The sequence below is a fragment of the Eulemur rufifrons genome, chromosome 15, assembly GCF_041146395.1.
Source record: "Eulemur rufifrons isolate Redbay chromosome 15, OSU_ERuf_1, whole genome shotgun sequence".
NCBI classification, from domain to species: Eukaryota; Metazoa; Chordata; class Mammalia; order Primates; family Lemuridae; genus Eulemur; species Eulemur rufifrons.
The window spans coordinates 2,044,215-2,068,410 of record NC_090997.1 but is presented as its reverse complement, the minus strand read 5'-3'; the positions used below and the strand labels follow the sequence as shown (position 1 = coordinate 2,068,410).

The following is a 24,196-nucleotide window of genomic DNA, read 5'->3' as shown; positions in this document are numbered from 1 at the left end:
CAGGAGGTCCAGAGGTGTCTCCAGGCCGAGTGCACCCAAGCCCATCTCCACCCTCTGATTCCCTGTAAATCTCCCCAATTTAGCCTACCTCCTTAAGTCCCTTCTTCATTCCCTCAACTTTATTCTGAACTCAGAAAGTGTTGTCAATATTTTCTGTCTCCTCCTGAGATCTGTGTGTGGCCGTCACATTTCTCCTGTTTTTCTCTGACAGCCTAAATACACTCCTACCTCATGTCCCGTCCTCACCCCGTCCCGCTTCCCACCTCCTCTGCCCCACCGGGGACGCTGGGGCAGGGCTGCCAGCGTTGTGTTCTCTGCTGCCACCTGGCGGCCTACGGCTGGGAAGTATCGGTAGACAATGATGGTGCTTCCATGAAATAGAAAAATAAAAACCATGTTTTCTTAATTCTGACTCTAGGCAGCTTCTTTACTAATGATTAGGTTTTTGAATATTCAGATGCCCTCCTCACAGTCCTAATCTTGCAGAGATCTGGAAGGCATTTGAGTTCCTAGATTGCCCCGAGGGTTGGATATAAGGACAGTCAGGCCCACATCCCTACTTTTCTGGGACCCTTGTATCAAAGAATGGGAAAACAAGTTAAGTCTCTGTTTAACGGCTTATAATTTGGATACCACTGGTGGTACACGCAAATTTTCCCAGAGGTATGTGGGTAGATCAATTTCCAGATGTATAAATGTCCCTTCCTAAATGAATCTCTTGGCCACCCTGAGCTTGACCAGGGTGCCCTTCCTGAAGAGGCCAAACAAAGGTCAAAGGAAAACAAATAAACCCTTTCCATCTCATTAAGAGATGCATTTTCAGTAAAAGTTTACTTTTTATGTTTAAGCATTGTCAGTATGTGTAGTTTTGACTAATTGTAATAATTGCAATGTAAACCTAGAACAGAATAACTTTTTAACACTTTTTTTTTTGAGACAGAGTCTCGCTCTGTCCCATGGGGTAGAGTGCAATAGCATCATCATAGCTCCCAGCAACCTCAAACTCTTGGGCTCAAGCTGTCCTGCCTCAGCCTCCTGAGTAGCTGGGACTACAGGTATGCACCACCACACCCAGCTAATTTCTCTATGTTTTGCAGAGATGGGATCTCACTCTTGCTCAAGCTGGTCTTGAACTCCTGAGCTCAAGCGATCCTCCCATCTCAGCCTCCCAGAGTGATAGGATTACAGTCGTGAGCCAGCACACCCAGCCTTATTTTTAACACTTTCATGGGAAATAAATTTCAATCTATATACATATTTTTGTTACAGAGACATACAATAAAAGACTTTCCAAAAAGATGTACAATAAAATACAAAAAAGAGATATACAATGAAAAAATTGTTTCATTAAGATAAAATTCTATAGGGAAAGTGGAATGAAAAGAGGAACTAAAAAGAAAAAGGAACAAGGTAAAATTTCTGACTGGTTAAAGGGCTTGTTCACGTATTTCTTAAAACGGTGTTAACAGATACGAAAGTGCTATGGTGTTATATTCCATTTGCTACACTTATAAGAGTAATGCACAGTCTCTGACAGACTCAGCATAAAAAATAAAATTTTAAAAATGTGATGTGGGCCGGGCGCGGTGGCTCACGCCTGTAATCCTAGCACTCTGGGAGGCCGAGGTGGGTGGATCGCTCGAGGTCAGGAGTTCGAGACCAGCCTGAGCAATAGCGAGACCCCGTCTCTACTAAAAGTAGAAAGAAATTATCTGGCCAACTGAAAATATATATAGAAAAAAAAAATTAGCCAGGCATGGTGGCACATGCCTGTAGTCCCAGCTACTCGGGAGGCTGAGGCAGGAGGATTGCTTAACCCCAGGAGTTTGAGGTTGCTGTGAGCTAGGCTGACGCCACGGCACTCTAGCCCGGGCAACAGAGCAAGACTCTGTCTCAAAAAAAAAAAAAAAAAAAAAAGTGATGTGATATTTAATAAATATTTACAATTCACTGGAAAGCATACCCTTTGCAATACTATTTAAATGATTACAAATGTTAGATGTTGACTTAACGTGCAAGGGGCATAGTTTTTCAAAATCTTTTAAGGGAGCAGTCAAATGCAAAGGGCAGGAGCCCAGACATCCCCATGGCCTAGTGTCAGTCAAGTGGGTTTGAAGAGTGGCTAAAAGAAATTGAGGGTGCATAACCTTAAAAATCATCTCTAAGGACCCGGTTTGCTTAAGTGGTAACTCCCTTGAAACCTCATGTGGCCAGGGCAGGGCAAGGTAATCCCAGGGCTTTGGAGGAGGGAGGATTGCTTGAGCCCAGGAATTCAAGGCTGCAGTGAGCTATGATCCATGCCTGGGCGACAGAAGAAATCTTGTCTCATAAAAAAACAAACAAACAAACAAACAAAATAAAAACCCTACACGTGGCACAAATGAAACAAAACTAAGCGTAGGGATAATCTTACAATACATAAGAATTGTAGGGGTGAGCCTAGTAGAATTTAATAGGCCCCAAAGTAGACGGGATTCACTCATTCATTCATTTTATACTTTTAATATGTCCACCAATGCCGGGTGCCATGAGAGAATATAAGCATATAAACAATAAAAATATGCAGCTTCCACTCGCAGGAAGCTTAAAATTCAGCTGGGAGAGCCAGGATTTTTAGGTACGGTTAAATAACATCGCAGACAGGAAGAATGCATGTAACTGCATAATTGCATGAGTAAGCACCAAAGTAGTAGCCTTAGCAGTAAACGCCGTGAGTTCAGAAGAGTCACGGTGAGTTGAAATGGTCAAGGGAGGCTTCCAGGAGGAGGACCCAGAGCAGGACCTGGAGGGGAGGGCCAGCCGCGTGGCTGGAGGGCGGGGGACAGTCCGGAAGCCGCCTGTGGGGGTGGCGTCGGGGGGCAGCGGACGGACCACCTCCCCACCTGCTCTCGCGCCTGTGTGCGCCAGGCTGTGGCAGGCGTCTGCCTTCGTGGGAGCTGTTTCCTACGTCCGGAATGGCCTTCCTCTCCCAAACGGCTTGTGTGTCTCCTCAGGGACAACTCCACGCGACCACTGCCCACCCGGGTCATCCCGACAGCGATGATTTATTGATTCATGCCTCTTCTGCTCCCAGGCCTCCAGCTTCTGGCGGGCGGAGACTGTTCCGCACGTTTCTCCTGGGATCCCTGGACCATGTTTGTGTCTATGTCACTCCCAGTAGCCCCCACGCCTCGGGCAGTCGGACCTTTTCCTGGTGCAGAGCACTAGAATCGCCTGGAAATTTTGTCTCTCCCACATCTCACAGCCCCCACCCTCTCACCCCCCCACCCCGACCCCAGGCCTTAACCGATGACCACAAATATGAAGATACCAATACCCCAGCCCTGTGAGCCCAGGTCGTCCTCCATGAGACTGTGCTGTGTCCGCTCATTTGTTTGGCTCCTTCCAGTCTCCCCCCCCAGGGCCCCCCGCCCCCCCCCCGTGCCGCTTCCCCACTCCCTTTCCACTCCTCTCCACCCTCATCACTTTTAAATAAATCTCTTTTACTTCAATCTTTGTCGCAGTGTCTGCTTCTGGGGACCACGCGCGGTGGGGGCTGTTGCCAAATGCTCTACAGATTAGGCTCTCGCTTAATTTGCACAACAACCCTATGGTCGTCAGCACCTCGCCTAACCCAGAAACACAGGCCTGGAGAGGTACAGCCGCCAGTGCAAGTTCATACGGGCGACAAACGGCAGAACTGGGATTTGAACGCAGGCCTATGCTATGCCAACAACTCTGATTTTAACCACTACGTTATCCCATCTCTTTATTCTGTGTAACCCTGACACAGAACACAGTATCTGGGCCTTCATGTACACTTAATACATGTTTTATGAATGGGTGAATTCTTTAATGAATGGCAAATTTGGCCAACAGAGAGCAGATTGAAATGATTGCAGTAAAGGGTTTATAACCCGGAGAAGACAGACACCGTTGGATGGACGGGGCTTGGGGAAAACTTAGGGGAGGTCCTGCCAGGCGCGGGAGCTCCTGTCTGAAACTCTCTTCTCTGCTAGAACTGCGCTGCCATGCGGAGGAAGACACACAGGCCTGGCGTCCTGTGGCGGGAGGAGGGGAAGGGAGGAAGGTCTGAACCCCTCAAGCCAATGAGATGAGTTAGTTGGGAAAAGAAAGAGAAAAAAAATTCTTAAAGAGGAGAGAAAGTGAGGAAAGGGAACTGAGCACCGGAGCGGCCCAGGCAAGAAGGGAGGGCTCCTCACGGCAGGCTGCCTGCCTTGCATCCAGAGCACTGCGCTGGTTTCCACGCCTGCCTCTCCTTGTCAGGTCTGAGCCTCTTGAGGACAGGGACTGTGCCTTGTCTGTCTTTGTATCCCTTACTCCTCTCCTAGCACCTGGCCCAGGAGGCATTCAATCAAACACATGATCAGCCCCATTTTGCAGAGGTAACTCGCCAGTCCAAGACACATCACAAGTGCCAAAGTCAGGACTGGACGCAGGGCTGCCTGGCTCCAAATCAGTTCTCCCCAGTCCAACGCAACAGGTGCGTGAGTGGGAGAGGGAAGTGGGAAGTCACTGGAGATTCTAGCACCTACTAACAGGCAGTGGGTATCGGCACCCAGGCCGTGTTTATTAGCTGGGGAGGAGACCGAGTGGGCCTGGCTGGCGCTGGGTGGTAGCACAGGGAAACCCACTGTGGCACTTATCCATTCAGATCAGACACTGCCCATTCCTCTCCGCCTGCCCCGGCTGACCTCGCCTAGCAGTGAATGGGATGGGAGCACCTTCCCATCTCCCGTCAACACGGAGTCATGGAATTAAACAATAGAATAGGGTCACAGACATACAGAACAGTAGCCCAGTACCTTGGGCATGGCAGATAGTTAACAAATGCTTGGCCAATGAAAGGAAAGAACCTAGAACTAGTATCATGGTAAAATCTAATTATAGAAGCTGAGTTACCTTGAGAAAGCACTCGGCACAACCCTCAGCCTTTGCGCGGGAATGACGTCTTGGACTAGACAGAAGAGGTAGTTGTCTGTGCCGCTTTGAAGCTCTCCAGGCAGGGAAACTCCAAACCACGCAGCTGCTCGTCTGATTCACTGAGCACCGCCTGTGTGGGGTGCTGGGTACTGGTGCCAGTCCAGGAAGCAGTTTCAGTCCTCCCTGCCCCGTAGGAGCCCTGCGTCTAGGGAGGAAACAAACATAAATCATGGCTATAACACGTGGTAAAGGTTAAATGAGAGAGGGGCACACCCTGGGGTAGGAGCCCCAGGGGGAAGTCTGAACTCAGCCAATTTCATGTTGCAAATTCATTTGGCCAAAAAAGACTTGCTTTGGTACAAACCTAAGTTCTCTTACTGTGCATTTTTCTCCCTCTAATCTTTAATTAAGTGCTCACCAGGTGCCTGGCAGTGGTTTAGAAAACTTGTTAAATTAAACCAAATCCACCTCCTAAGTTTTTTTCTCTAATGTCCTCAAAGTCTGTCATTGGTCCCTTCCCCAGACATGCCTTCCCTTTCGCAGCACTCCCACCCCCTGTGATGGCGGCAGGCAGGAGACCATGGTGAGATCATCAGACTGCGACTTGGGTTCTTGTCCCTACTTGCCATCTGTCTCGGTGTGACCTTGGGAACTTGGGAAGGGACTTTAGGGGATTTCTTTTCTCTCTCTTTTTTTTTTTTTTTTGAGACAGAGTCTCACTCTGTTCCCCGGGCTAGAGTGAGTGCCGTGGCGTCAGCCTAGCTCACAGCAACCTCAAACTCCTGGGCTCAAGCGATCCTCCTTTCTCAGCCTCCTGAGTAGCTGGGACTACAGGCATGCACCACCATGTCCGGCTAATTTTTTTCTCTATATAGTTTTAGCTGTCCAGATCATTTCTTTCTATTTTTAGTAGAGACGGGGGTCTCGCTCTTGCTCAGGCTGGTCTCGAACTCCTGACCTCGAGCGATCCACCCACTTCAGCCTCCCAGAGTGCTAGGGTCACAGGCGTGAGCCACCGCGCCCTGCCTAGGGGATTTCTTTTTTTTTTTTTTTGAGACAGAGTCTCACTCTGTTGCCCAGGCTAGAGTGAGTGCCGTGGCGTCAGCCTAGTTCACAGCAACCTCAAACTCCTGAGCTCAAGCGATCCTCCTGCCTCAGCCTCCCGAGTAGCTGGGACTACAGGCATGCACCACCATGCCCAGCTAATTTTTTCTATATATATCTTTAGCTGTCCATATAATTTCTTTCTATTTTTAGTAGAGATGGGGTCTCGCTCTTGCTCAGGCTGGTCTCGAACTCCTGAGCTCAAACGATCCGCCCACCTCGGCCTCCCAGAGTGCTAGGGTCACAGGCGTGAGCCACCGCGCCCGGCCTAGGGGATTTCTTTAACAATCCCTCAACTCCACGCAATGCGGAGTCCGAGTTCCTGGAATGTGGGTGTTTCCAGCTCTGCCACCAGAGGGCAGCCTAGAGCGGCCTTTGCTCTTTGCGTCCCCGACATCATGGCTCCCTAGGGTGACCCCTGGAAGGGGAGCCCAGGCGCGTGAGGTGAGGTGAGGTGAGGCGAGGCAGGCTCTGGAGCCCTCCGGAAAATCCAGGCACAGGCTGCTTGGCCGAGTGGTGCACGCACTCATTTCTTGTGCATTCTCTCCTTGATGGCTTATTGCGTTCCTTCCTCGAGCCAGTGCTCCAGCCGTGCGGTCACAGCGCCAAAGGGACCAGGGCCCTGCCGCACGCGGCCTGCCTAGAGTGGGGGCGGTGACGGCAGGCAGACTCACACAGCGTATCCGTGAGAGGCTGCCACGTAGCGATAAATGCTATGTAGCAGCGTGAGGCAGAGGAGGGAAAGAGGGTGACGTCCACGTGAGGAGTCTGAGGAGGTGACGGGGTGATAGGAACTGAATGGAATGAGGGAGCGAGCCTGGCCATGGGACCATCTAGGGAGAAGAGGCAAAAACAGCGTGGCATGGTGTGTATAACACAGCGTCAAGATTCTAGGGTAAAGTCCCCAAATACTGGTAGTGGGCATCATGCTTAACGACCTGAACTGGTGTCTGCAACTCCAAAGGACAAATATCCTGTCTCCTAGGGTCACTGAGAGAGTCAAGGTAAGTCCTGCGTGTGCAGATGTTTGTTTGCAATAACCTGAATGTTACACGCTGGCAAGGAGTTGGCACCCTTCTCTGGTGGGGCTGGGCTAGTCCTGGGGTTCAAGAGAACAGAGCTGGACACGAGATGCTGGCCTCTGCGATAGGACTCTGTGTTTACTGGAAACGTCTGTTGCTGGGTGAGGCATCAGGTGCCAGGGAGACGCTGGGGAATAGGAGAAGCTCCCTGCCCGAGGGGCATGCTCACCGAGAGGCATTCAGACAGCCCAGAAGACAGGAGAGAAGACAGGCCCACGCTCAGCCTGTCCCCAGGAGCTCCGGGGCCACACAAGCCCTCCTACTCCAAGGCTTCCTGGCCTCTCCTAAGAGCACACTCAGACTGCACCCTGGCCCTCTCACCCTCTCGAGGGAGCTGGGTCTCTAATTCTGGGTGACCAATAGCAATAAAAAGCATTAATAGCGCTAGGGGAAAGAATGACTATTTCATAGGTGCACATAATGAGCAGTGAGTGCTGTTTTCCCTAGCACTCGCCCCGCAGAACGAGAAGACAAATATTATTGTGATCCTGAGAGCTAATCACAGCCTCTGTATGCACCTCCTCACAAGACAAGAGGGCTGGTGGCCAAATCAGATGTTACTGAAACAGAGCGATGGAGGCTTGGGCCCAGGGAGTATGACTGTCCCTCAGCTGACTCCCTGCTGCTTTTGGGAAGGAGGGGTGAAGGGAAAAGAATTGGGGTGCAGATAGCCTGGTGGGCAGAGCCTCCACCTGCCAACTTCTTCCTCTTTCTGGATTCAAGGTCTGAGGATGCACCTGGCTCTGACCCCAGTCCTCACTCCCATGTGCTGTCTGTGGTGCCCTGGGTCCCATGGAGGGGCCAGCAGGGCTGCCAGGAGGTTTGGACAGGGCATGGGAAGATGGCCAGTGGAGGCTGACCCAGCCAAGCCCCAGGAGGCCAGTTCTAGAGGAGGGAGTGATGGGTCAGGGAGAGAGCAGGGAAGAGGAAGGAAGGGCAGAGATGAGCACAGCCCACACCATGGAGTATTCCCGGAAGAGGGGTGGGGTGCAGACTGCTCCCCAGAGCAGGAATTCTCAGCGAGGAGCAACACATTATGCTGCAGTGGGGGCGCCTCGCAGAGTCCCCCTTGGGGATTTTTCAAGCACCGTCCTACTCCGCCCTCAGCGTCACATCAGTGCCCGGTCGGGGGTCCCAGCCCTGGAGCTCCGCCGTGTGGCAGTGGAAGCGTGTTGCTGTGCTGCATTCCTCAAATTAAAAAAAAAAAAAAAAAAAAGGAGCTAATCCGGTAGGGAGGAGAGCGGCCAGGGAGATAGTCACCCGTGAGGAATGAGGGCAGGACAGACAGGCCCGTGAGCGGCTGTGACAGAGCCAAGTGCACGTGTCTCCCCTGCCCCGCCCCTCGCTGCATGGCCGCAGGACCTGTGGGGCTTTGCACATAGTAGGTGCGGTTGGGCGGGCAGAGGGCACCAGGGAGGAAACCAGAGAGGAGGGAGATGTGTCCCCGGGAAGGTGGAAGGGGGAAGCGTGGCCCGACACATTCATTTATTCTTTTCTTCCAAAATAGCACCGAAGCTCCGACTAAGGCTAAGTGCCGAAAACGCCACGAACACACTTGCGCTTTGCCCACTCCACGGAGTGGGTCCGGGGGAGAAGGTTTCTGCCACGTCTTGAAGCCGTGGGGTGCTGCGGAGACGACGCTGCAGACTCCATTTGGGAGGATGGCAAAGGAGCCGGCCGGTGGAGTGCGGATTCCGCCCTTGAGCGCCCACGGGGAAGACCCCGCAGGGTGAGCAGGGCGCCCCCCAGAGGAACGCGGAGAAGCAGAGACTGAGGCCGCGCCGGCGTTTCGCCAGTCTCCTGGGAGCACCTGGGCTAAAGAGGGTCCCTGCCCGCAACGACGGTGCGCCGTGCGACGCGCCCTCGCCTTCTGTGTCCTTGGTCACCAGAGGAACCAGGTGAAGAGAGTGGGTGACTCAGGGCCGCCCTCCCCACTACAGGAAGAACAACCGGGAGGACATGCCCCGCTGGGGCGGGCGGCATCCGCGCGCGCACGGGGAGAGGGGCGCTGTTACGGCTGGAGAGATGAGTCCACACGGCCCAGGCGTGATGGAGAGAGAGAGGGAGGCGGAGAGGAAAAGGCCTTGGACTGGAGCGCAGCAGGGAGCAACAAACGGGGAGGGGGCCACAGGTCCTGGAGGCCAGAGTGGCTCTGGGGGCCTCTCTCTCCTCTCCCCACCACAAATAAGCTCCTCTTTCAGGCTTTGTCTCCTGTGTTCACACTGACTCTTTTCTCCCAAGCCTAAGCCCCAGGTCTGCCAAGGGCCCCTAAGTGGAGCACCTGTTCCATGGCTTCTCCTTGGAGGTCCGCGGATGCCATGCAGGACACAGAAGCTGGTGCGAGGACCTCATTGGTGGCGACTCTCCCACTTAGGGCTTCTTCACTTCTGAGGCTTGGATGGAAGTGGAAACCTTCTCTCTAGAAAGATATAAACATACAAGAACTTTTGCATGCACTGTTCAGGGTTTAAGGAGCGGTGAAGACCCACGACCCACTGCCACCCCTTTATAGCCGGTGTCAGAGGCATAGAGTAATGGGGTCTGTGTGGGCTTGGAAGTCCAGCAGGCCTGGGTTTGAGTCTTTTCCAAACCGTTTTTGCTTGTTGGTAGTTGTTTTGGGCAAATAATTTAAACTTAGTTTCTTCATCTGTGAGATAAGGAGAAAAAGCACTTAACTCTGTAGGGCTGTTGTGAGAATTAAACGAGACAACACACGTCCAATACGCAGGGTACAGTGTCTGGTAGGCAATCAGTAAATGGCATTCTCTTGCCCCAAGCCTCCTCTTTTCGGCATCTTGCTGTGTTGCCCAGGCTGATCTCGAAGTCCTGGCTCAAGCAATCCTCTCCTCTCAGCCTCCTGAGTCCCTGGGACTGCAGGTGCTCCACCACCACGCCCGGCTTCAGCCTCCTCTTTGGCCATTCAAAGCCCTTCGGTTCCCTGCGTCCTCTTGTGTCTACTCCATTTCTTATCCAATCCAAATTCCGTTAGCCTGGTGTTGTGGCATCTACAGTCTGGTCCCAGCAGCCCGTCCCTTCTCCCACCTACTATTTCCCTGCACGTGTGACCCTCACCAACCCAAGCCATCTGCTCATCCTACCTATACCGGAAGCACCGCCAGGGCCCCGAGCCTCGGTGGCCTGCTCCCGGCTCCTCATTTATTCCTCAAGGCCCAGGGAAAGCCCCTCGCCTCGCAGCCAAGCCTGCCCCTTCTCCACGCTAGCCTTCTCTCCGCTCCGTGCCTACTGTGTGCCAGCTGCGCTGCAGCTCCTTCAGGGTACGGAACAAGTCATCTTCCTCCTGGTTGCAATTTCCAAAGCATAGCACAGGGCCATGCCGGGGAGCCGCTGCCTGGCACAGAAAGACAGCAGCACAGGTTTGCCGGAGGGGACAGAGACCTGCCTTCTTCATAGCACAAGGCAGGCGTCCCCATCTCTTGCCTACGGAAGGCACATGTTTCAAGCTGGGTTTTCTCTGGTGGGGAGTGGGGAGGGGTGGATGCGTGTCACCCGCATTCTCCCCAGTCCGTCCATGGGGCCGGGCACCTGCTGGCAGGGTCGGGGCAGACTGTCGCTGTGGAACGCAGCAGACCCGCCTGCACTCCTGTGGACGTCACCAAACTGGCAGCTTCACAGAAGGTGGGCACTTAGCCTGTGTCCCTCCCTCCCCTCCTTAGCCCGTCAGCTTCGGTCTTCCCTGCCTGTGCAGAGAGAAAGGTCGACGGTGAGCACCAGAGCAAACCACGGCAGAGCAGACGTTTTCAGTGAGAAACTGGCAGCGAGACTGGAGCTCAGGGGGCCCAGATGTGGGCAGGGCAGTCGAGGAAGCGGGAGGCCCAGGGTGGCGGGATGACAGGGACGGGGTGGACATCGGGGGCAGGAGAGAGCAGCGGGAGGAGGAGTGTGGCCACACTGCCAGCCTGCGTGGGTGGCTGGAGACCTGGCAGAGGCCGGGAGAGGCCAGGAGAGACTGTGCCTCCACCAGCGCTGCTGTCCTGGCCAAACGCTGACGGCAGCCAGCAGGAATGTGAGAAAGAAAACAAGACAAACTTTGCCACCTCTGGCTGGTCGGAGGAAGCTTGTGTTGGAAAAGAGTAAGCCACCCGCCCCGCTGCTCCCTGGCCTTCTCCCACCCACGTTCCTGTCCGCAGGCTCCGCACGCCTCCCTGCTGCCTGCCGAGCCCCTCGCTGCCCCAGCCTCCTGCCTAGGAAGGCGCTTGGGAGGGATGCATGTTCAGAAGGTCAGCGTCACTTTAAATGGCATCCCCGTGTCACGTTTGTGGCAGGAGAGGAGCAGAGGAGACTCTGCAGGGGTGGGCAGGGGGCTGGGCTGGGGGACTGCACCCCTTGTCCCATTTAATCTTTCTGATAATTTCCTGTTTGAGCTTCACACAACCTTGCAAGGCAGGACTATTTAAAATATTCCCATTTGCTGCCCAGCACCGGTGGCTCACACCTGTCATCCTGGCACCCTAGGAGGCCACGGCCGGAGGATCGCTTGAGCCCAGGAGTTCGAGGTTACTGTAGCTACGATGACACCATGGCACTCTAGCCTGGGTGACAGTGAGACCCTGTCTCCGAAGAATAAATGAATTAATTAAATAAAATATTCCCATTTTAGAGTTGAAGAAATTGAAGTTCAGAAAGGCTTGGTGAGTTGCCCAGAGCCAGGGGTCAATGGGACTCGAATCCACCCCTTCTTCATTCTGAAGCTGCTGTTTTTTGTTTTGTTGCTTGTTTTCCCCCAAATATTAGCCCTCTTCAGGGGACGCTGGCCCATCACCTCCTCTCTCTGTGACTCCCACAGCCGCTCTTCCTTCACTCTGTCCGCAGAGACTGTCAAAAATCGCCAGTGCCCACCGTACTGCAAGGCGTCATGCGGGGCGTTGGGAAAAGTTTTCAGTTAGCAATAGTCGTGCCTCAGACAAGCCTCGCTGGCTACCACACTGCCACTGCGCAAAGCTCCCAGTCCCCGCTGCCAGCAAGTCAACGGCTAGACTGCTGCTTGTGGCCATCCATATTGAAATTAGGTAAAATTCAAAATCCAATTCCTTGGTTGGTTCTGCTAGCCCCATGTGGCAGTGTCTGCCTTATCAGACAGGGACACTTCTGTCCTGGCGCTGGGCTGGAGTTACAGGTGGCTCAGGAGGTAGAGAGTGGGGGAGACCAGCCCAAGGGCTCCAGGGACAGAGCTGCCTTTGTGAGGAGGCAGGAACTTCTAGAAGCCAAGAGTTTGGGTAAGGGCAGCTGGGGCCCCCCCAGGCATCCCATCTGACTGGGCCTGGGGGAGGAGGGGAGGGCAGGTTGAGGGATCCCAGCCCCTCCCTCCGATACTGATACTCTTGGCAATACTAATGAGCAATTAATAGGCTGAGGTGGGGCTGAGCCAAAGCTCGAGGGAGGGAAACGCAGTGGAGGAGAAGCCGCCACCCTCTTAGCAGACCAGGGCCTGCCTCCAGGCCTGCCTTGCATCTTGGGGGCCCGGAGCCTGCCTGGCCCTCCTTTTCTGCCCAGCGCGAGCTGGCTGCTGCTTCCTGCTCACTCACCCAGCCCGGGGCCACCACCTCCCCAATTAGCCTCATTAGCCTCTTGCTCACCCTCTGAGGTCTGGGTCAGGGGCTGAGAGTGGCCTGTGAGTAACCAGGGCCCAGCTATGCCAGGGATCCCGGGCCCAGCTATTCCAGGGGTCCCTAGCCCAGCCTGAGCCTCAGGCTGGGCCCTGGCTCCCAGCACCCCCACGCTGTCCCGGGTGCCCCCAGGAGGGAGGGCTCAGGGAGTTGGTTCTGGGAAGCAGACGCTGGGTTTCTGAGAGGGAAAGGTTCACCCATTGATAGAATGCACGCTAGGCATGTGGCCAGCCTGGTACTTGGGCAGTGGCAGCAGGGGAGACTGGGGTGGGGGGCGTGGGCAGATCTCACACCTGAAGGAGGAAAGTGGAGGCAGAGTGATGGGGTCCCAAGGGCAGGAGCAGATGGGGGTTGGGGGCTTGGATGGGAGCCCCGGTCATGGGGTGGAGGGCTGGAGCAGGCCCCCAAGTGCCAAAGTGAGAGCTGAAGTGGAGGCGGGATGGGAGTCACAGGCCAGCTGAGGGAGGCGGGAGTGTGAGGGGAGCCAGAGTGGCCGCCTCGGAGTGGGCGGCCGTGGGGCAGAGCACCTGGTTCCGGGTTAGGCAATGAGGAGCCGGCGCAGGCCGGTCAGGTGGCAGGATCGCAGGACCTGTGGCCATGGGCACCCCACGCTGCAGCCATTGCCGCTGCTGAGTAGGCAGATGCTCCGGGCTGATTACTGAGCTCCTCCCGGCCACGCCAACTTCCCCCGGGCACCCACCCCCTCCGCCCCTCCTCCCCTCCCTACCGTGACTCCTGCCCAGGGAATGTCCAGCCCTGGCATAAAGGCCTTGGCCGGCCACGAGCTGCTGTCAGTCTGAAGGCCGCTTAGTCCAAGATGGGCTCCTCTTGGGCACCCCAGACGGGGCGTGTGGGCGGGCGCAGGGTGATGGCCCTGCTGCTGGCCGGTCTCCTCCTGCCAGGTAGGGGCTGGGGGCCCTGGGAGCGGGAGGGCGCGGGAGGGAGAGTCCAGGAGAGGACCCAGCAAGCTTGAAGGGCAGGGGCTCTGGAAGCTGGTGTTTGAGTCGGGGGGCTGCTCCTCACTGCCTTGTCACCTCAGGCAAGTCACTTAAACCTTCTAAGCCTCAGTTTCTGAAACTTTAAAATGGGTTAATTATAATACCTACCTCTAGTCTCTTTGTGTATCTCAAATTAAACAATGTGTGTGACAGGTGCTTTGGAAATTCTAGAGGGTTCTATAAATGGTAGTGGTGGTTGTTATGATTATTATGGGAACGCTAGAAGATGAAGATTGGGCATTTAACAGTAATAATAATCGCTACCATTTTTAGAGCCCCCTTTATGCACCAGACACTTTTGATCAGACATTAGCACTTTTCATCATTATAAGAATCGTAGGAGAGACCTGGAGCAGTGGCTCACGCCTGTAGTCCTAACACTCTGGGAGGCGGAGGCGGGCGGATGGCTCGAGGTCAGGAGTTCGAGACCAGCCTGAGCAAGAGTGAGACCCTGTCTCTACTAAAAATAGAAAGAAATTAGCTGAACAACTAAAAATACATAGAAAAAATTAGCTGGGCATGGTGGTGCATGCCTGTAGTCCCAGCTACTTGGGAGGCTGAGGCAGGAGGATCGCTTGAGCCCAGGAGTTTGAGGTTGCTGTGAGCTAGGCTGATGCCACGGCACTCTAGCCCGGGGAACAGAGCGAGACTGTCTCAAAAAAAAAAAAAAAAAAAAGAATTGTAGGAGAGATTTGTTATTCCCACTCTAAAAATGAGGACAGAGTCTTGGAGAGGCTGGGAAACTAACTGGCTCCAGACCGCACATTAGGAAGCAGTGTAGCCAGGACTGAAACCTCGGGCTGGGGGCCTCTTGGACCTGTGCTGTTGACCACCAGGCATTTACAGCTCTTGAGGAATTTCTGCGACCTTCCCGTGGTCTGGCGGGTGGGTGGCGTCTGGGGGAACAGAGAGGGGGAGAGGAGCGAAGGGGTGGGGGGCACAGCTGGGGTTTGGCATGGAGAAGCACACAGAGAATTGCTTTTTGAGGAGAGGGCGGGGACATCCCAGATTATGGAGATCTGGTTGTTGGTGGGATTCAAGGATGAGTGGCTATAATAAACCATAATCTCCAACGCTTTATGTTTTTTAAAGCATCTTCCATGTAGATGATCTCACTTGGTCTTCATAGCAGCACTGTGAGAAGGCAGAGCAGATTCCAGTTCTTTGAATGTATGCACTAAAGCTCAGAGAGGTTTAGTGACTTGCTAGTATGTGCCTGTGGCTCTGTCCACGCCACTTGGGACCTGGAGGCTTTGGGGTGGGCAGAAGGAACTCGGGTGAGAGAGTTGCGGAGGAAGGATGGGGTGAGTTGGGCCTGGGGGTTGGGAGCAAAGGGTGGGTGAGGAAAGTGGTGGTCCCACATCCTCCAGGGGAGCAAAGGCAGCGGAAGTCGGATGCCGGCCTGGGCGGGGCGGCCGCACGAGCGCGCTGGCTGGGCGGGGAGAGATGGAAGCTGATACTGGTCAGGAGCCTCGGAGGCTCGTGGGGTTTCATCCTGGTGCCCTGGGCTGGGCCAGCGAGAGCAGGTGGCTCAGGGTGCGGTGTCCCGTCACACCGGTACTGGCAGGTTCTGAAGCAACAGGCGGTGACCCCACATCCTGGGCCACCCAGCTTTACTGCCATGGCCGGCGCTGAGTTTCCGTCCTTTGCCCACGCCTGGACTCTCACGAGGGGGCTGGTGACGGGTCGTAGGCCTCAAGTACCCTTCCCTGCTTCAGCCCACTGCCACGGTGTCTCTCTCCCCCGAGTCTCTTTCTACATTTCTCCTTCCCTCTCGTCCCTCCACCGTTTTGCCTTGTGTCTTCTCCTTCCCTGTGGCCCTACGGTCTGGCCTGGGGTTATTCCCCTCAGGATTTATGCCCCCCACTTCTCAGAGCCTCAGTTTCCCCACTTTGTCTCTTTATGGTCCTTTCCTTGGGACCTATTTGTTCTTGCCGCTTCTCCCTCTCTCTCGTCTTCAGCGCACCCCTTCGAGGCCTCCCACTTCGGAGTCTCATTTTTCATTTTTCTGGTAGGTGTGTGCCCCCCACAATGGAACTGCCCTATCCTGCCATCTCCGTATCCTTTAGAGACAACAGCCAGTTCTCCCTTCTTTCTCCACCCGAACTCTCCCTGGCTCCTCCTGGGAGAACTCAGAGTGGCGGATGACTGAGACGGGGTGACAGGGGGAGAAGCCTCTCGCCCTTGCTAACCACCGCTTTCCCCCCAGGGAGCTTGGCTAAGAGTGTCGCGACCTTCTCAGATCCCTGTAAGGATCCCACGCGGATCACCTCCCTTAACCACCCCTGCCCGGCTGGGAAGGGCGGCTCCAGCGGCTTCAGCAGCTACAGCGGCTCCATTTCCAGTTCCAGTATCTCCAGCGGTGGCTCCAGCGGTGGCTCCAGCGGTTCTGGCACCTCCAGCGGTGGCTCCAGCGGTGGCTCCAGCGGTGGCTCCAGCAGTGGCTCTAGTGGTTCTGGCACCTCCAGTGGTGGCTCCAGCGGATCCGGTTTTGTCCATGGTGGTTCTTCAGGATCTTCGTTATTTAAGCCGGGAACAGGATATTCCCAGAGCAGCTATTCCTCCGGCTCCAGCTCCAGTCTACAGGGCGCATCTGGCTCCTCGCCGTCGGGAAGCGGCAGCTCTCAGTCGGAACTCATCAACTACCAGCCAGGGCATGGCTCCGCTCTACCCACCAACGCCGATTCTTCCCAGTCTAGAGAAAGCTCTTCCGTTTCCCAGAGCTCCGGCAGCGGCAGCGGCCTGAGCGTCAGCTCCAACCTGCGTCCCTGCAGCTCAGACGTCCCCGACTCCCCCTGCAGCGGGGGCCCCGTCGTCTCACACTCCGGCTCCTACATCTCCAGCTCCCACTCGGTGTCAGGGGGCCAGCGGCCTGTGGTGGTGGTGGTGGAGCAGCACGGCTCTGGTGGCCCCGGAGTGGTTCAGGGTGCCCCCTGCAGCAGTGGTGGCCTTCCAGGCAAGCCCTGCCCCCCCATCACCTCTGTAGACAAATCCTACGGTGGCTATGAGGTGGTGGGTGGCTCCTCTGACAGTTATCTGGTGCCAGGCATGACCTACAGTAAGGGCAAAATCTACCCTGTGGGCTACTTCACCAAAGAGAACTCTGTCAAAGGCTCCCCCGGTGCCCCCTCCTTTGCAGCTGGGCCCCCCATCTCTGAAGGCAAATACTTCTCCAGCAACCCCATCATCCCCAGCCACAGCTCTTCTGGTTCTGGCATCCACCCGTCGGGAGCTTCCTCTGCCATTGTGTTCCAGCCAGTGGGCACTGGCGGGGTCCGGCTCTGTGGCGTCGGCTCCACGGGCTCCAAGGGGCCCTGCTCCCCCTCCGGTTCTGGAGTCCGCATCACTTCCAGCATCTCCAGCAGCTCCGGCTCTGCCTCCCACCCCTGTGGCGGTGCTTCCCAGGGGCCCTGCTCGCCCCCAGGCCCCGGCTCCTTCAGCGGCAGCTCCAGTTCCCAGTCAGGTGGCAAAATCATCCTTCAGCCCTGTGGCAGCAGGTCCAGCTCCTCTGGCCACCCTTGCCTTTCTGTCTCCTCCTCGACGCTGAGTGGGGGTCCCGATGGCTCTCCCCAGCCTGACCCCTCCGCTGGTGCCAAGCCCTGTGGCCCCAGCAGCTCTGGAAGGGTCCCCTGCCGCTCCATCCGGGATGTCCTGACCCAAGTGAAGCCCCTGGGGCCCCAGCTAGCGGACCCTGAAGTTTTCCTACCCCAGGGAGAGGTGCTGGACAGTCCCTAGTCAGGTTTTGCATACGTGCCCGGGGGTGGGGGGGGTGGGGGGGAGGGGGCAACACGCGTACACTTCCCATCTCCCATCTGCAGGGCCCAGGCATAAGGGTAGCTCAGTTTCCCTCCTCCCTCCCAAGACAGCTGCTCTACTTCCTCCGTCCCCTCTGTTGCCCGGGTAAGTTATCCCTTCCTCTTCCCTTTGCCAAATAAAGCAAAGTCAAACCATTATCTGAAAACAGTGGCCACTTTTCACCAACCTTTCTTTGCCATCTGGTCAACCAATCCTATGTGCCACCGGGCTCTCACTCCCGATTCCACCTCCGCCCTCCATTGCAGAGCTCACCATGGCCCGCCCCCCCGCCCCCCCAGATCACTGTTTCCAGACACCCCTCGCCTCTCAGGGCCTCCGTCTCAGCCCCATTCCTGCCGCCGCTGCTCTCCAAGCTCAGGTGCTTCCCTGGGTGAGGGAGACACAGGGCGCCCTGCCGTCTGTGGGTGCGGCACAGCCGGCTCAATAAACCGCGTGGACCACGTGCAGACCTTTTGCCTCCTTGGAGTCCTGCGTCTCCTCTCAGAGCCTGGTGTGTCCCTCGTGTGCCTCTGGAGGTCCCCACGTCCCCCATTTTCATTCATGTCTTGGCCTGTACTTCTCTTAGAGCTTACCTTACAGCTCCTCCCACAAGGGAGGAAACAGTAAATAGTTGTTGAATGGAAAGCAGAGGCCGCCTGGTCCCCCCCCACACCCCAGCCTTCCTGCATCGCTCCAGGAAATCCATTCTGTCCCCAGTCTTCCTCCAGCCCCAGGTCCTGCCCTCCCCTCCTACGGAGCCCTCCCTGTTTCCTCCCTGCCCGCCCAAACTCCTCTCCCATCAGTGTGCCTCACCTTCTAGACGCCATCCTCTCTGGGACTCTCCAGCCTCCGTTTCCTGGGTTTCTGGGACACCGAGGGCCTTGGGAAGGCTGGGGCACAACAACCCAGACGGGATTCCTGTCACTGGGCGTTGTCGTGGGAGCTGGGGGTGGAAAGAGGGGAGGACAGAGAGAGGGGAGTGGGGCGGGAGTGCAGCCAAGCGAGGTGACTCACCGCCTACGTCAGTAAGCCCAGCTGTGGCAGAGCAGAGCCGCAGGGCCCACTCAGGCGGCCAGGCGGGGTTCCCCAGTGAGAGCTGTGGACCGTGTGGCTCTCGGGTGAGGGGTGCGAGGGCAGCTACCAAGCAGGGCATGGCTCTGCTCTACCAACCAACGCTGATTCTTCACCCATGGGACCTGCCAGTGGAGAAGAGGTGGCCTATGTGGGAGAAGGGAGGAAGGGGAGAGTGTGGTGAGGGCCACCCTGGAGACAGGCAGGGTAGCGGCTAAGGCTGAGGCTGTTCTCGTGTCCCAAGGAGGGCACAGTGGGCTGCGCTTGTCCCTGTAGGAAGGGTGACACCTCAGAGCACAGGCCACCTCTCAGGGCCTCTGCTCAGCTGCAAAGGAACTCAGCCCTTCCCGGGCACTGTCCTAACCCGTTCTCTCTTATGGGTTGGTGTTAGCTGGTCCCGAATTTAGAACTGTTGAAATTCCAAGTCCAGAACAAGCAGAAATGTATTAACAGTGACCAGAAATGACCTGGGGCAGCTGAGCCAACCTGCAGGGTTGACTGAAGGCACAGCATAGCTGCAAAACAGTCCTGTTTCTGTCACCACTGTTGAGTCACCCTTGGTCCAGCATCTGGCCCCTGGACTGCAGCTAATGGCAGGAATCGTGGCCCGCAGAGCCTCCGTGGATGGGAATTTTGGAAAGGGGCAGGCCCCCTATGTGGGGCTTAGTCTCTGGCATGCTCCAGGTTAACAGTGGATGTCACTCAAAAAGGCCACTGGTCTCCACCAGTGCTGGAGAGGAGTTCTTAGCTCTTCCGCTGCCAGCCAGCAGGGGCTGGGGGTGGGGATGGGGCAGTAGCTAACGCTGCCTGGTCGGATCTCAGGCAGCCAGGGAAGCCTCCTCTGGGGGCCTCCCAGAAGCAGTAGAGAGAACAAAGGCATCTAAAAAATTTTATTAAAAAAACTCAAACATATTTAAAAGTAGACAAGACGGTTAGTGAGTCCCTATGTTCCCATCACCCAGCTCCAACAATGATCAAATCATGGGCATTTGACAACAGCACCCAAATGCCCTCCTCTACTGTTCTCCTTTTTTTTCTTTTCTTTCTTTCTTTTTTTTTTTTTTTTTTTGAGACAGAGTCTCACTCTGTTGCTCAGGCTTGAGTGCAGTGGCGTCAGCCTAGCTCACAGCAACCTCAAACTCCTAGGCTCAAGCAATCCTCCTGCCTCAGCCTCCGGAGTAGCTGGGACTACAGGCATGTGCCACCATGCCCAGCTAATTTTTCTATTTTTAGTAGAGACGGGGTCTTGCTCTTGCTCAGACTGGTCTCGAACTCCTGAGCTCAAACAATCCTCCTGTCTCGGCCTCCCAGAGTGCTAGGATTACAGGCGTGTAATCTCGCCCGGCGTCCTCTACTGTTATCTGTAAACAGCCACTTTCTCTCAGTATTTCTTATATTCTAGGGCACACCTGGCCATCTGTGGTAGGCAGAATGGTATCCACACCCCAATGCCACAAAAGATGTCCGCGTTCTAATCCCCAGAACCTGTGAACACGTTAGGTTACGTGGCAAAGGGAAATTAGGGTTGCAGATGGGATTAAGGTTATTAGGCATCCGACTTTAAAATGGGGAGATTATCCCGGATTACCTGGGTGGGGCCGGTGTAATCATGGGACCTTAAATGTGCACGTGGGAAGCAGAAGAGGAAGTCAGAGTGAGGCAACGTGAGAAGAACCTGCTGTTTCCGACTTTGAGGATGGAGGGGAGGGACCACGAGCCAAGGAACATGGGCAGCCTCTAGGAGCTGGAAAGATCAAGGGAAAGGATTCTCCTCTAGAGCCCCAGAAAGAAACACAGCCCTGCTGACACCTCGATTGCAACCCAGTGAGCCCCATTTTGGACTCCTGGTCCCCAAACGGTAAAGTAATAAATTTGCATTGTTGCAAGCCATTAACTCTGTGGTAATTGTCACTGCAGCAATAGGGAATTAACACACCATCATCTCGTAACGATGGGAACCAGGTCTTGCCCGATACCCAGGGTCTCGTGTAGGAGCAGCTCCTCAGAGGGGGCCACTTCTGCACCCCAGAGCTCCTGCAGGGTGGAGTCCAGGCAAAGGTGATATGGGGATGCTGGGAGAGAAAGATGTGGATCCCAAAGAGAGAAGAGAACCGGTGTTTCTGTTGCTGAGAGAGGCCATGCAGAGATTGGGGCCCAGGGTGAAGGGACCCAGGGAGGGGTAGGGCCAGCAGCCAGGGTGGGCTGTGAGCCAGGACACCTGGGTCGAGCAGGAAAGGCGCCAGGGCGGGGAGACACCCAGCTTCCTCTGGGACATTCAGGTGCACCTGTTGCCACAGACCGTATCAGGAATGAGGGTGGGATGCGGAGATGTATTGTCTCCACAACCGCGGGCCCAGCCTGTTCCTGCTGTCCCCCGCCCCCCTGACAGGATAAAGGGCCGGCAGCCTGGGCGAGGGAGACGGGCTGAGCAGGATGCAGGGCCGCGTGGCAGGGAGCTGGGCTCTCCGGGGCCTGTGGCTGCTCTGTCTTCTTCTCCCAGGTGCAGAGGCCCTGCCGACCCTGGGCCGGGGGGACTGCGGGTCCCCTGGGGAACTGAAATTAAGGGAAAGGGTGAAGGCAGGAGGGTACACATTGAGCTCTCCCAGGGAATCAGGGAGGGAGGGCGTGGGGACCAAACATCCAGGGGTGGGGACCTGCGGCCCTGGGGCCACGTGTGGCCTTCTGGATCCTTGAGTGCAGCCTTTTCACTGAATCTGAATTTTACAGAACAAATCCTTTATCTTCTCTTTCCCTCAGGCCTCTTCGCCCGGAGCATCAATGTAGTGGAGGAGAAAGTTCCCCAGAGCTTGGGGTCCCAGTTGCCTCTGCCTGGACAACCGTCCTTGACTGGCCCCTCCGCCTCTGAACATCCTCCGCCGGCACCAGCCCGAAGGTCCAGGGATTTAGCACGGGCTCCCCTGAAGCTCGATGCTGCTCTGTTAGGCAGCTCCCAACCTGCAGGGCGTTCTGGGGTGCAGAGGTGGCCTCCACGTGGGGGGCCGCCTGCCCTGGATTCCTGGCCCTCCGAGGATCCCTGGCAGGTGCTGGCTGCTGCGGCGGAGGACGGTCCTGGGGAAGCGCTGCCCCGAGGCCTGTCTTACCTGTCCAGCGGCCCCTTGCCCGAGGAGTTCCCTGCACGCGCCGCAGGCCCCTCTTCCGATGCTGGGCTCCTCTTCCAGGACTCGGAGTCTAGATGGCTGCCCCGTTCTAACCCGCTAGGAGCCCAGGGAGAAATCCTCACCCAACGCTCACCCTGGTCTCTCATCCACAGGGTTCCGGCTGGTCACCCCTGGGGGACCCTGAGTCCCAGTGTGTCCTGGGGAGGTGGAGGTCCTGGGACTGGATGGGGAACGAGGCCCATGCCACACCCCACGGGAATGTCGGGGATCAGCACTCCATTCCCTGGTGCCGGCTGGGGGAGTATTAATCGCTATCCCGGCGCTGGCTGGGGGAACGCTCACCGCTATCCCGGCGCTAGCTGGGGGAACGTTCATCTACACCCAGGTGTCAGTAATCAGCTTCCCCCCAGAATGCCCCGCCCTCCTGGCTCTTCTTGGAACGTCCCCACCGGTTTCCCCAGTCCCCCAAGCCCTGGGCTGCAGTGGGGTTAGAGCAGCACGGAGCGAAGCCCGAAGCTGGGCGTCGGAGAAGGGGGTCCCGCCGCGCAGCCCTGGGGACGAGCTCAGTCGAGGCCCGGTCAGCATTTCCAGCATTCTCCCTGCCTCTCATCCCTGCCCCGCCGCCCCAGGCTGATCTCCAATAAACAAACACCTGCAGTTACTGAATATGCTGCTCTTGGCGTCTTTCTTTCTGGGCATAAACCGAAGGGAGTTTTGTCCATTCCCATTTTCTAGCCACCTCCACGTCCCTCCAGGGGCCCCTGCAGGTGCTCTCCTGTTGTCCCTGTCCCTTGCAAAAGATCAAAGCCCAGGTGCCTGAGGTGGAGTCTCATGGTCTCGCCCTGGCTAGACAGGAGAGCTGGTTCCAGAATGGTCCTGGAATCTGAAAGGGGAGGAGGAGGGGCAGGACTAAGTGGGATGGCACCTACGGCCCGTGGAAAGGACGAGGTCCCAGAAGGTGGCACAGGGCAGGTGGGATAAATACTCTGCAATTCACAGAAACACAGAGAGGAGTTACATTTTCTACGCTTCACTTATCTTTTCTTCCCCAGAAAGTCTCGATTCTTAGAAGTGGCGATTCGGATGCTTCGATCTCCTCCCTTACATGCATCACTGAGCACATTGTGCTCCAGAGAACCACAGACTTTGAACCCTTGCTGAATAAATAGCAGGAAAAGAGAGAAAAGGGAGAAGGGAAAGGGAGAGAATAACTTTGGAGCCAACAATCGCACCTGCAGCAGCATTTGATGTTTTTATTCCCAAGCCATGACACGGTCTCTCCCTTTGGTCACGCTGTTGTCTCTGCTGCCCTCCCTCTGGTTTTCCCAGGGCTCGGCGTCCTCTGCAGGAGTTGGAGCGAGGGCGGCGAAGGGTCAGGCTATGAAACCGCAGACAGAATTGGCAGGAGTGGGGTGGAGGGGGTTTGGCTCCGGATTCTCTCTTCCCTGCCGCGGACCTGGCCGCAGTGGTCCAGGTGTTCGCACCCTCCACCCATCCTGGGGATCAGCCAGGTCCCTGGGAACTGGGCAGCCTGTGGGAGAGGAGGCCGGGGGAGGAGAAACACCTGAACAGAGGGGTGGGAGCTGCCTGCCTGCTTGAGCGGGACACGGGTGTTCCCAGAGAAGAGTCACTGTCCTGGCATCCGCGTGTGGCTCCAACCTGAACTGAGAATCCCTTCTCCGGACGCCTTCCCCAACAGCCCAGCCTCCCAGTCACCAGCCACACTCCCATCCCCATCACCTCCACCTCCTCCCCAATTCTTTTCCCTCCTTGGACTCCCTTGGTCCCTCCCTGTTCTAGGGTGGGGGGTGAGTGTCTGTTTTCAGCTCCTGCCTCTCCTGCTAGCCCAAGCTCGTTCTCCCAGGCTTGGGCTCTCCTTTCTCTCTGTCCCCTTTTCGCTTGTCCCCTCTATATTCACTCCTATTTGCACTTTTAACCTCCGTGGCAGCAGCCCCTGCACTGCTCCCCAGGCTCAGAACGTAAGCACCATGAGGACAGGGGCCTTGTCGCTTTCATCCACTGCTGCGCCCAGCACCAGGAACGGGGTCTGGAGCAGCACGGGGGAGCGGCCCAATCCCCTCTGTCTCTCCCTCTCTCTAAGCCTCCCCCACTTCCTCTCCTCCTCTGCCCTACTCCTGAGCCACGCAGCTGCACAGGGTCCCCGGGGGTGGCCTTCCCAGAGCCTCTCCGGCTTCCCCACAAACCTCCTGAAGCCTTTGCGGCTCATTAAGTGCCCCGTGCGTTTCATCATTTAACCCTCATTACTCTCTGTGAGGAGGGTATTAAAAGGTTCTCTTTACAGGTGGAGCAACTGGGAGTCAGAGAGATTAAGTAACTCACACAAGGTCACAAGTGACAGAGGCAGTGACTCAAACATAATTTTTCTCATTATCTGTCCAGGGAGTGTTCAAGGACAATATGCAATTAACAGAAATACCAACTGACTTTTATTATATGGGCTGGACCCTGGACAAGGTGTT

The 24,196-nt window shown here is 56.1% G+C and overlaps 2 protein-coding genes and 1 non-coding gene across 3 annotated transcripts; 2 read left to right on the top strand and 1 right to left on the bottom strand.

Moving 5' to 3' along the window:
* Positions 1-11,930: 11,930 nt before the first annotated feature.
* LOC138396089 (U4 spliceosomal RNA) lies at positions 11,931-12,070 on the bottom strand. The gene has a single exon (XR_011235574.1). It is a non-coding gene; the product is annotated as a U4 spliceosomal RNA (small nuclear RNA).
* Positions 12,071-13,550: 1,480 nt separating this feature from the next.
* On the top strand, positions 13,551-17,466 carry CDSN (corneodesmosin). Its single transcript, XM_069488808.1, has 2 exons — positions 13,551-13,635; positions 15,941-17,466. The coding sequence occupies exons 1-2, from the start codon at positions 13,551-13,553 to the stop codon at positions 17,464-17,466; spliced, it is 1,611 nt and encodes a 536-aa protein (XP_069344909.1).
* Positions 17,467-21,030: 3,564 nt separating this feature from the next.
* On the top strand, positions 21,031-22,208 carry C15H6orf15 (chromosome 15 C6orf15 homolog). The gene is made up of 2 exons (XM_069488906.1): positions 21,031-21,097; positions 21,355-22,208. The coding sequence occupies exons 1-2, from the start codon at positions 21,031-21,033 to the stop codon at positions 22,206-22,208; spliced, it is 921 nt and encodes a 306-aa protein (XP_069345007.1).
* The last annotated feature ends 1,988 nt before the right edge of the window (positions 22,209-24,196 follow it).

Coding starts and splice junctions, on each gene's coding strand:
- CDSN (XM_069488808.1), top strand. CDS start 13,551: ATGGGCTCCTCTTGGGCACCCCAGACGGGGCGTGTGGGCGGGCGCAGG. Junction 13,636..15,940: donor GGCCGGTCTCCTCCTGCCAG/GTAGGGGCTGGG, acceptor CTTTCCCCCCAG/GGAGCTTGGCTAAGAGTGTC.
- C15H6orf15 (XM_069488906.1), top strand. CDS start 21,031: ATGCAGGGCCGCGTGGCAGGGAGCTGGGCTCTCCGGGGCCTGTGGCTG. Junction 21,098..21,354: donor GCTCTGTCTTCTTCTCCCAG/GTGCAGAGGCCC, acceptor TCTTTCCCTCAG/GCCTCTTCGCCCGGAGCATC.